The sequence below is a fragment of the Coregonus clupeaformis genome, chromosome 23, assembly GCF_020615455.1.
Source record: "Coregonus clupeaformis isolate EN_2021a chromosome 23, ASM2061545v1, whole genome shotgun sequence".
In the NCBI taxonomy this organism is placed as follows: Eukaryota; Metazoa; Chordata; class Actinopteri; order Salmoniformes; family Salmonidae; genus Coregonus; species Coregonus clupeaformis.
This window is the reverse complement of record NC_059214.1, coordinates 40,128,711-40,140,500: the sequence shown is the minus strand read 5'-3', so window position 1 is coordinate 40,140,500 and position 11,790 is coordinate 40,128,711. Positions and strand designations below refer to the sequence as shown.

The 11,790-nt window shown below is 41.0% G+C and overlaps 2 protein-coding genes across 3 annotated transcripts; one reads left to right on the top strand and one right to left on the bottom strand.

Moving 5' to 3' along the window:
• Positions 1-375: 375 nt before the first annotated feature.
• Positions 376-3,404, top strand: LOC121536961 (phosducin-like protein 3). Its single transcript, XM_041844633.1, has 6 exons — positions 376-480; positions 1,363-1,495; positions 1,710-1,800; positions 2,024-2,167; positions 2,461-2,669; positions 2,853-3,404. The coding sequence occupies exons 1-6, from the start codon at positions 475-477 to the stop codon at positions 2,996-2,998; spliced, it is 729 nt and encodes a 242-aa protein (XP_041700567.1). The 5' UTR covers positions 376-474; the 3' UTR covers positions 2,999-3,404.
• LOC121536962 (neuromedin-U-like) lies at positions 3,160-8,809 on the bottom strand. 2 transcript variants are annotated; one of them, XM_041844636.2, is made up of 7 exons: positions 8,623-8,809; positions 8,325-8,371; positions 6,696-6,749; positions 6,578-6,604; positions 6,399-6,449; positions 4,315-4,383; positions 3,160-3,717 (listed from the first exon to the last, which is right to left on the bottom strand). In XM_041844636.2, the coding sequence occupies exons 1-7, from the start codon at positions 8,693-8,695 to the stop codon at positions 3,685-3,687; spliced, it is 354 nt and encodes a 117-aa protein (XP_041700570.1). In that variant the 5' UTR covers positions 8,696-8,809; the 3' UTR covers positions 3,160-3,684. The 2 variants fall into 2 exon arrangements, with proteins under 2 accessions (XP_041700570.1, XP_041700569.1); XM_041844635.1 differs by lacking the exon at positions 3,160-3,717 and having other exon boundaries at positions 4,095-4,383.
• Positions 8,810-11,790: the final 2,981 nt, after the last annotated feature.

The following is an 11,790-nucleotide window of genomic DNA, read 5'->3' as shown; positions in this document are numbered from 1 at the left end:
AACAGGCCAACAATGTTCAGAGATGTTTTGGACCTCTATGCCATCCCCATAAATCTATGGTCAACCCAGAGACTGACAGCACAGCAGTGTGATTTTCAGGTGCAGCTGTTGTCTCAATCAGCTGCCACACATGGAATGTAGTGTAGCGTTCCCACTCCTAATATGGACATATAGGACCCAAACCGGATATTGGTGCAACCTTTATTATTGTCCCTTGAATATCTTGCCCTAGCCAGTTTTATAATAATAATACATATAAAACAGCTGATAGAATAGATTTGTACCCAGAAAAAAACATTATTTTGTAATGATTCTAACATATTTTTATATTTGAGATATCTGACAAGTATTTACGTTTTGTCACATTAAAGATCTTGTTTTACTCCGGAAGAAATGTGGGTGAGGTCCTTCTATTTCCGTATCTGGGAAAGAGCAGTGGTGTGTTTTCAGCGTCTGTCTTGAACGGTTAAAAAAATGCAGGTTTGTAAACTTATATACATTTTTCTAGCTATAACTCATCTTTCTGATCGTAGTAATAAAGGACATAGCCGATGTTTCGAGTCATAGGATTATCTGTTCGCACGCCACCTTGATTGGCACATAACGTTATCTAGCCCTTGATCATGACTCTCAGTTCCATTATACATAAATCATTGGAGGAAGGTACAGGGACGTTTTGTTAAGAGCCCCAACGCTCAATCTGAACATTAACACGCGTCGCTTGCGGTACGGTTTTGGAAGCATAAAGACCTTATGTTTCATATCAGCAATAAGTAATTTTCAAAAAACTAAAGGTTACATGAATACACACCTTGTTAGTGTTCCCACATGGCCATGTTGCAGCGCTTGTTTATGGAAGACAAGGGTCGACCACCTGTGATAATTAGCGATCTAGCATGCTCGACCACCTGTGTGTAAGCATAACTCGGGAAGTGTAGTTTCGTCTGGAGGCAGCTATAGCTAGCTATATGGATCTGTGCAAAACTGCTACAGTAAAAGTGAATAATTTTTATTTGAATGATTTTTTTCTCGCTGATGAAAGATAAGGGCAATGTTTCGAAAGCCATATCGCCAGTGATGATTTACGTTTCTAAAAGTTAAAACATAGTGTCGGGATTGTAGTTGACATGAGCCAGTCGGCGGCGAAGCTAATGACTAAAAACTGTAGGGAGAAGGCAGAATGCCTAGAGTTTGAGAGCTAAATGTTAGCAAACTAGATGGCTAAACATTAGGTAATGTTCGCTAGCAGTAATACCAGAGGCCAGCTATATAGATGGTTAAAAAAAAAAAAAAACTGTGGTAGTACTGAATGGCAATCCGTGAAGTTACAATAAAACTCCAACACGATCTCTTATTTCTCAGGACCCTAATGCAGATACTGAGTGGAATGACATCCTGAGAAAGAAGGGGGTCCTTCCTCCCAAGGAGAAAACTCAGGATGAGGTTGAGGAGGAAGCTCTAGAGAAGCAGATACTTCTTCAGCAGGAATCTGTTGGTAAGAGATGGCTAGTTATAGTTGGCTACCTCTATGGGACTAAGTTTCTACTGAACTGATCTAGGGGGGGAAAAATATGTTATTCATAACTAACAGGACATAGTTTGGGAAGGCTGATTCTTGGCCAACATTTAAGAGCAACATCTGTTAGTTGTTTTAATAGCTTAAATGGTACTTTTTCTGAATTGCGATGCCTCTGGTGTTTTGTGACCAGTGAAAACCTATGAGAGCATGACTCTGGACGAGCTGGATGAGAACGAGGATGACTTCAGTGAAGAGGACGAGGCCGCCATCGAGATGTACAGGTCAGTGATCTCTTTAAAGCATCACTTAGATGGTACATACAACAGGGGTTGATATGAATGAACGGCTGTCCTATTGCCTGGGGCATGTGAGCTGAGCAATCGGGCAAGTTGAGCCTGTACTGTGATTGTTTGCCCCATTGGGCAGGTGTTTTTCAGTATCCTAAAACGGGTCTTTCTGATTAGCCTACCTTTCTTTACACACTCTGCATTTCCCTCTTACTAGACAGAAGAGGCTTGCGGAATGGAAAGCCACCCAGATAAAGAATTGCTTCGGTGAAGTAGTGGAGATCTCTGGGCAGGACTACATCAAGGAGGTGAACAAAGCTGGAGAGGGAATCTGGGTCGTGCTCCATCTCTACAAACAGGGGTGAGTCTTCTGCCATTCTCTACCCTCTCTCTCTCTAAGGATTGCAATAGCAGTTGAGCACACTGATTCATGCTCCCAAAAAGTGATGTTGGATTTTTGACAAGATCTGATGAAAACATTGACAACCAAGACCTTATTTGAAAATCATGATACAAGGTTTTCATTTAGCCTAAGCCTGATTTTACACAGTGCTCTGAATAGACCTATCTGCCAAAGTATCTGATTTAACTAATTTACTAATTGTGACATCTGTTCTCGCTAACATGTCCTGCACTAATCTGCTGTCCTCCCAGAGTACCTCTGTGTACCCTGATAAACCAGCATCTATCAGAGCTGGCCAGGAAGTTCCCCCAGACCAAGTTCCTCAAGTCCATCTCCACCACCTGCATCCCCAACTACCCCGACCGCAACCTGCCCACCATCTTTGTCTACCACGAGGGAGAGATGAAAGCACAGTACATCGGGCCTCTGGTCTTCGGAGGCATGAACCTCAAAGTTGAAGGTAATAGACAATCTCCTTAGCTATACTCTCAAGAAGGACTTTTTGTTTATTTATACTAAGTTAGAGATTTCATTTCATGTAACTAATAGCATCCTAACATAACACCCTCAGTTTTGTTTGTTAATATTTTATGGGTGTCAATCCTTTTAGATATTAAACTATCCTTTATCCTATCATCCTCAGAGCTGGAGTGGAGGTTATCGGAATCTGGCGCTGTCAAGACAGACCTGGAAGAAAACCCCAAGAAGCAGATTGAAGACAAGCTAATGTCGTCGATTCGATCCACTCTCCCCACACGGAAAGACAGTGACTCAGAAGAAGAGAACTAGCCCCCTAACTGCCAAATAACATTAATCTAATGCTCCACTATCACGGAGTGGGGATGGCTCTCTACTGTGGTGATGCGTTAAAATGCACACCTCTTCCTAGGCTTACCGCAGAGAGGCTCCATCAGAGTACTATGCCTTCCCGGTTGAAGGATCTCGTGTTAAGTGATCATTCTCCTAAATCAGATCGGACTCTTCAACAGTGTTTCTACAGAACCTTTGGTTGAAGATTGTCATTTTTTATTTTGCATATGCGTTTTATAATATGACAATATAAATATATACAATTCTAATTGTTAAATTAAATGTAAGTAGCCATTCACCCATGCCATAATCACGGTTGACAGTTTTTTAATAAAGTGTTCGCTGTGATCTGTGTAACCATCACATAAAGGACTCCTTTGGTGTATTTGACTCTAGTGTATGTTCACTGTTCACAGATAGCAATGTACTTAATGCCTGTATTTGTGCAACTGCCACCTCATTTTAAATCACAACATTTAAATTCACCAATAGTAATCAGGAAGACACTACAATCTGCAATGCAGTCACATTTATCTCCATTTATTTCTCAATATCAAGTCCATTGCCAGAGAATGCTGCTTCTGTCTGTCCACCATTTTGTGCTCAATGTTCAGGGGGATGCAGCTTGCTGGTGTCTGCCTTCCAGTTATTCCACAGTCAGATTTTTACATCACACCTTCAGGGAGATCCCGGAGCTTCTGTGTAACAGGGAAGAACGAAAGACTCAGTTACAGTTTTTGTGACATTCTTTGATTTGTCTACCTTTCTGTCCTAGCTTTAAAAGGATGTAGTTGTTGTAATGGTCCTAACACCAGTCCGGGGATGCTATATGGCCTGAGGTTCTATATACTGTATGTCTAAAATACATGGAATTTATACCTTGATTGAGCCTTGCTGACTGGCCACACCCACTGGGCAAAAACTGGTTGAATCAAAGTTGTTTCCATGTCATTTCAACAAAACAATTTGACGTTGAATCAATGTGGGAAAACTGATTGGATTTGCACAAAGTACTCAACGTAAGGGAATTTGGTCTTTTTTTCACCCAACTTTTAACCTAAATCCAGTGAAATGTTTTGTTGATTTCACCTTAGTTGATAACGCCACCAAATGTAAATAAAAACTAGACGTTGAACTGACGTCTTTGCCCTGTGGGCAGGCTGTGGTCCTCTGCATCGCTAATAGAAAGATAGGGAATAACACTGTCTCAAAGGAGCTTTTTCAGTTTCCTAAACTTGAGCTTCAATGACATGACTCTGCTAACCATTTGAGTTGAAAAGGGACAGGATTCTTACCAAAAGCAGGAGCTGCTTCTTTCTCCTCAGTTTTGGTGTCAGGCGCATCAACGGGTGCACTGAATGGGACTAGAGAGGGAAAAGGCCTGTTAGACCAATCACATTAGATCAAGCAATTACATAATGTTGCAATATTATCATCTAAAGATACAGTGCATTCGGAAAGTATTCAGACCCCTTGACTTCCTCCACATTTCGTTACGTTAGTCTTATTCTAAAATTGAATACATTGTTTTTTCCCCTCATCATTCTACACACAATACCCCATAATGACAAAGCAAAAACAGGTTTTTAGAAATGTTTGCAAATTTATAAAAAATAAAAAACAAAAATATTACATTTACATAAGTATTCAGACCCTTTATTCAGTACTTTGTTGAAGCACCTTTGGCAGCGATTACAGCCTCGAGTCTTCTTGGAAATGACGCTACAAGCTTGGCACACCTGTATTTGGTGAGTTTCTCCCATTCTTCTCTGCAGATCCTCTCAAGCTCTGTCAGGTTGGATGGGGAACATCGCTGCACAGCTATTTCCAGGTCTCTCAGAGATGATCGATCGGGTTCAAGTCCGGGCTCTGGCTACTCAATGACATTCAGAGACTTGTCCCGAAGCCACTCCTAAGTTGTCTTGGCTGTGTGCTTAGGGTTGTTGTCCTGTTGGAAGGTGAACCTTCGCCCCAGTCTGAGGTCCTGAGTGCTCTGGAGCAGGTTTTCATCAAGGATCTCTCTGTACTTTGCACCGTTCATCTTTCCCTTGATCATGACTAGTCTCCCAGTCCCTGCAGCTGAAAAACATCCCCACAGCATGATGCTGCCACCACCATGCTTCATCGTAGGGATAGTGCCAGGTTTCCTCCAGACGTGACGCTTGGCATTCAGGCCAAATAATTCAATCTTGATTTCATCAGACCAGAGAATCTTGTTTCTCATGGTCAGAGTCCTTTAGGTGCCTTTTGGCAAACTCCAAGCGGGTTGTTATGTGCCTTTTACATTTACATTTTAGTCATTTAGCAGACGCTCTTATCCAGAGCGACCTACAGTTAGTGAGTGCATACATCTTTTTTTTTCTTTTTCATACTGGCCCCCCGCGGGAATCGAACCCACAACCCTGGCGTTGCAAACGCCATGCTCTACCAACATCCCTGCCGGCCATTCCCTCCCCTACCCTGGACGACGCTGGGCCAATTGTGCGCCGCCCCATGGGTCTCCCGGTCACGGCCGGCTACGACAGAGCCTGGATTCGAACCAGGATCTCTAGTGGCACAGCTTTAGACCACTGCGCCACTCGGGAGACTCAGTTTTACTGAGGAGTGGCTTCCGTCATGCCACTACCATAAAGGCCTGATTGGTGGAGTGCTGCAGAGATAGTTGTCCTTCTGGAAGGTTCTCCCATCTCCACAGAGGAACTCTGGAGCTCTGTCAGAGTGACTATCAGGTTCTTGGTCACCTCCCTGACCAAGGCCCTTCTCTCCCGATTGCTCAGTTTGGCCAAGCGGGGAGCTCCAGGATGAGTCTTGGTGGTTCCAAACTTCTTCCATTTAAGAATGATGGAGGCCACTGTGTTCTTGGGGACTTTCAATGCTGGAGAAATGGTACCTTTCCCCAGATCTCTGCCTCTACACAATCCTGTCTCGGAGCTCTACAGACAATTCCTTCGACCTCATGGCTTGGTTTTTGCTCTGTGGGACCTTATATAGACAGGTGTGTGCCTTTCCAAATCATGTCCAATCAATTGAATTTACCACAGGTGGACTCCAATCAAGTTGTAGAAACATCTCAAGGATGATCAATGGAAACAGGATGCACCTGAGCTCAATTTTGAGTCTAATAGTAAAGGGTCTGAATACTTATGTAAATAATGTATATATATTTTTTTATATACATTTGCAAAAAAATCTAAAAACCTGTTTTCGCTTTGTCATTATGGGGTATTGTGTGTAGATTGATGAGCAAAAAAATTAATATAATCAATTTTAGAATAAGGCTGTAATGTAACAAAATGTGGAAAAAGTAAAGGGGTCTGAATACTTTCCGAATGCATTGTACGTTACCAATTTGTACACTGAGGAGTCTTCCTTTACTTACCGCATGCTGTATAGAGCCTACCGAGTTAGCCTTTGAATAGTGAAACAGGAACTGACAAAAAGAGAACATACTAAGTAAACACTCTGTTCCAAAGAGTGTATTGCCTTTTTGAAGGATAAGGTCTATATGTACATGTGCATAGGGTAGGAATAAAACATTTATATTGTTGAGGAACTTACTCTTTTGAATACATTCTGAACTTGCTGCTGTGAGGGGAGAGGGACAGGGGGAGAGTAAGCATCCTGATATTATATAATATCTGTGATAAGATTGAGTTGTGCAGTTACTTAGCCTTACCTCATTCTGATCTCTCCACATCATATCTCCCACATCAGTCTGGATCCCAGGACCCTGCAGCAGACAAACCAATGGTCAGTGATCAAAAACAAGTCTGTAAGACATCACTAAACCCAAGAAAACCTTAAAGCTGTTGGACATGACATCCATTGTGTACTATACGATACCTGTTGCAAAGTAATAATCATGTCTCTGTAACCTGTGTGTCCAGCTGATGAGAGTAGGCTGAAGTCATAAATGTTCTTATGCCCCTCATGTCCCTCTCATCCCCCACCAGTCTAATTCAAGTTACAGTGTGACTCACTTCTGTGTTCCCCACCCCTTCAACACATCTACCCTACCCCAGCCACCACAAGTAAACCATTTAATTTGGATGTAATTACCTGCAGACCACCTATTCAGTCACAGATTGGATTTTTCCAGAGGTGTGCAAATAAAACAGATAACATTAATGCCTTTTGTGACCAGAACTCTCTGATGAATGCAGTAGAGGACTGAGGCTGCATTTACAAAGGGGAAGACCAATTCTAATCTTTTGCAAATAAATTATATTTTGACCAATTGGGCAAAATAACAGAATTGGGCTGCCAGTGTAAACGCAGCCCATGATGTTTAAATGGTGAGAGACTGACACACAGAGGCTGTGTTTACACAGGTAGCCCAATTCTGATTTTTTGCCTAATTATTGACAAAATAAATATTAGCAAAAATATCTGATCTGATTGGTCAAAAGACCAATTAGTGGCAAAAGGTCAGAATTGGACTGCCTGTGTAAAGACAGCCAAAGATACAGACTAAAAGCCAACCTAAGCTTGATCCGAAAATGTTGTCGGAGGCTCCGTATGGAGGGTGTGACGCAATTACATAGCCAAATTGAGATCCGTACCGCATGGCCGTGCGCCTCCCAAATGTTATAACAATGCAGTGTGCTCCGTATAGCTCCGAAATTGACATGATTGGTTGACGGTAGGTGGGGGCGGGAGGTCCTGTATAAACACAAACTCACTTCCTTGACAACTTCCTTCACAGCTCTACTCAACAGCTCTGCGCTGCTTCGCGAAGCGCAAAAATAATGAATGCCCTGACTTCTGTAGAGGCTGTATCACCATAAATGCTTCACGGCCAATGCAGACGTCGGATTGACAATGCGTGGCCTTTAAGGCTGCTTATAGACATGGAGGCCCATTTCTGATGTTTTTCCACTAATTGGTCTTTTGACCAATCACAGATCTTTTCACATCTTTTTCAGAGTTGATTGATCAAAATACCAATTAGTGAAAAAAAGATCTTAATTGGTCTGCCTGTCTAAATGCAGTCAGAGTGATACACATTCAAGGCACATATTGATTGTTTTATGTCTAGTACACCTTCAAAATGTTGACACAGCCTTTGACTCTGGTATCAAATAAGGGAATGTAATGGTAATCGATTTATAATTATTTGTTTGAAAACTAATTTCACAATAACCTATTTGTTTTAAAAACTAATTTCACAACTGCCTTTTATTGGCACATTCGATCTTTTCACATCAGATCTTTTTCTCAGCTGATCTGATTGGTTTAAAAGACCAGTTAGAGGGGAAAAAATCTGAATCGGGCTGCCTGTGTAAATGCAGCCTTTGTCCCATACCTTCATCAAAGCAATTCCATGTTCACACTCTTTGCTGGGATAAGCCTCTAAAGATAGATAAAAATTGTCAGTTTACAAAGTATATATATATATATTTATAATGTTATTAATCTACATTAACAAAATGCATGTAATTGTCAACTATTATCAACAATATCAATTAATAGCTAAATCAACAGAGAAGTCAATTGAATGTTGAGAACCATTTTTAGAAGACTTACAATTATATGATTAGTTTAAACTAAGTTATATTGAAATATTGATGTTAACTTAAATTATATAAATAATATTCTCTCACCTGTCACCTTCCAATATCCAAGGCACCAGACCAAATGAAGGAGGCAAAGTTGTCGTAGATAAGTTGCGCTCATCTCGAGCTATCAGATTCTCATGCGCTTTGGTGAGGGTATAGCTTCTCTGTGGTATAGCTTCTCTGTGTGTGATTTGGTGCTGCAGGAGTAAGTCTTGTTATATCGCAACGTCAGATCCCAGAACTGAACACTAATGACTTTCTCAACCGAGAGAATTATATAGGCTATAACTTTGATGGGAGAAGCATCATCTCCTACGCAGAGGTGACCAATCAACGTCCCACTGGTCTCCTTGATCATCATCTGAGTCTTAGTGCGCAAGTGCCCTCTCTCTCGCCTGTCGGACAATAACAACTTGTGTAAGTCAATTTTGATAATGGTTTTTAGATACATTTAGATAGGAAACTAAATAAAAGAAATTCATCAAAAACAGGATGTCACTTAATATAAAATCAAAATGGAAGTTATACAATTGGTGTCCAATTTTTTCCCAGTGCCCTTGATTAAAGGAAATTATTGTTGGATGACCTGATGATGCAATTGTTCAGTCAGTCTAAACCATGAAGTAGGTTACCAAATAAATGTATTATGTAGGGCCTAACTGTTTGTGTGTAAACAAGCTTTTAACTCTGTGATCTTGAGGAAGTGACACAGAGTTGAAATGTCTCCATTTATTATCATCTCATTTGTCTCATCTAATCTCACCTAACTGAAGCTACATCAATTTATCAGTGTTGTGTACATTTACTGATAAATGTGAATTTTTCATTAGATTGACTACAGAGACTTACTGTGACTGCTGGGGCCCGGTTTCCCTGTGTAAGCATGAAAGCTGAATGTGTGGGTCGGTGGGTCGAGTTTCTCCTGGATTAATCTGGAAACAATATTCCAGAGAGTCTGTGGATAAGCAGTACCTGTCCAGTGGACCATGGATGGAAAATAGCGCAGAACACTCAAGGAGGAGACCCAGACCCCACCCTCGAACATGTGAAACAATCATATATAACATCTCCATTCTGTGTTAGTTCAGTTTGTGTTAATTAGTAGTTACGGTTGCATAAAACATTGTTGTGAACGCTTATGAAATCCTATAGTCACTGCGCTCTATGATGGAACTTCAAATGAAAAACAAGAGCTTTTGCAGTTACACTTCAGCTCAACTCATTGATTATTGCATTTAGAAAGGGTCCTTACTGTATGTTTGTCTTTGTTATAGGTCCCCTGAGCGGTGATTGTATGTTATATCAACCATATTGGAAAGGACTCTTCAGTTCATTTTAGAGACGAGCGTCACAGACAGGTGGGCTGGATTTATACCGTTAATAAGCCATTGTATCGATTTGCCAGCACTTTCATCTGGACTGAGGGACCAACTACAGCCAACCCAGAGACATGATGGACACCCTTGTGTGTGTTTTGTGTGTGTGACTATCATTCCTCCGTTTTTTTATTTAAATGACATTCGTTGTGGAGGAATATTTGGTGTTCTTGTGTTCCCTCATGGAAACTTGCAATCAACAATCAGATGCTTTCCCAATCACCACCACACTAGTAAAACAACATACGTCACACAAAAGCTTTTGAGACAGCAATCATCCCCCCAATCACCCCACAGCCACACACACAGACTGACATACAAACAAAATAGCATACACTCAAGCAAACACATTAATGCACAAACAGAAAGGGGTGTACCTTCTGAGATGACTTGACCCTCGGCATTGATCTGCCCCCTGCATTGAAATAATTAGTCCAACCGATTCTAATCACTGCTAGTCATCAACAGGAACCTTTCCTGTTCAACTGTGTTAATGGCTCCCACTGTTCCAACAGGAAACTCCAGAGAGATGCCACACATAAAGCTAAAACCTCACATGAGAGTGATAGAGGGGGAGATGCAGAGAAAGAAATGCCAAAAAGGAGAGAGGTGGAAAGAGAGAGAGTGCAGCCAACTGATAGCCTATGCTCATATTCCCCATCAAGGGTGAACCTTGTTTTGTATGTGCAGCGCTGAGACTGCCTCAGGGTCTGAAGAGTCTAAAGAGGGACACCATCTCTCTCAAACGGCCTCTTCATCACTAGATTCCTGTTTTTGCTGTTGCTGTTATTTTCAGGGCAATCACACTGTACGATGATTAAAACATTTGCATATGCTTGACACTGCATGACTATTGAGTGTTGCATTGACGCAAGTGTTCACGACACAGAACTCATTGCTCCTCTGTTCGATGATAGCACACATGAAGAGTTTCAATCCAAAACGGTATATATCCATTTTCAGAAATGTTGGTAAATTAGCTTTCATTGTTTAAAGAAATTCTGAAAGAGATTGGTATGTTTTTTCACTATCTAATCATGGCATGGGGTTGTTCAATGTCAGACATGTATTTGTTTGAAATTTTGATGGTTTAATTTCAGAGAAACAAATAATCAAGTTTTTTTTTGCTAAATGCTATATGTGTATATCTGCTTCACTTTCAGATAAATAAGTAGTACTGCTAGTTACCTCAATATAAAAAATAAAATAAAATAAAATAATTCAATACAGTAATATGAGATCTGTATGTAAAACATTTACATTTGAAATTTAGCAGATGCTCTTATCCAGAGCGACATACAGTAAGTGCATTCATCCTAAGATTGCTAGGTGAGACAACCCCATATCACAGTCAAATATATATGATATGAACATTCCATTCCAGCTAAACAATGAATATGCACTGAGTGTACAAAACATTATGAACACCTGCTCTTTCCATGACATAGACTGACCAGGTGAATCCAGGTGAAAGCTATGATCCACTATTGATGTTACTAGTTAAATCAATTTCAATCAGTGTAGATGAAGGGGAGGAGATAGGTTAAAGAACGATTTTTAAGCCTTGAGACAATTGAGGCATGGATTGTGTATGTGTGCCATTCAGAGGGTGAATGGCAAGACAAAATATTTAAGAGCCTTTAAACGGGGTATGGTAGTAGGTGCCAGGCATATCAGTTTGTCATGAGTATCAAGAATGGGCCACCACCCAAAGGACATCAAGCCAACTTGACACAACTATGGGAAGCATTGGAGTCAACATGGGCCAGCATCCCTGTGGAATGCTTTCGACACCTTGTACATGCCCCGATCAATTGAGGCTGTTCTGAGGATAGCG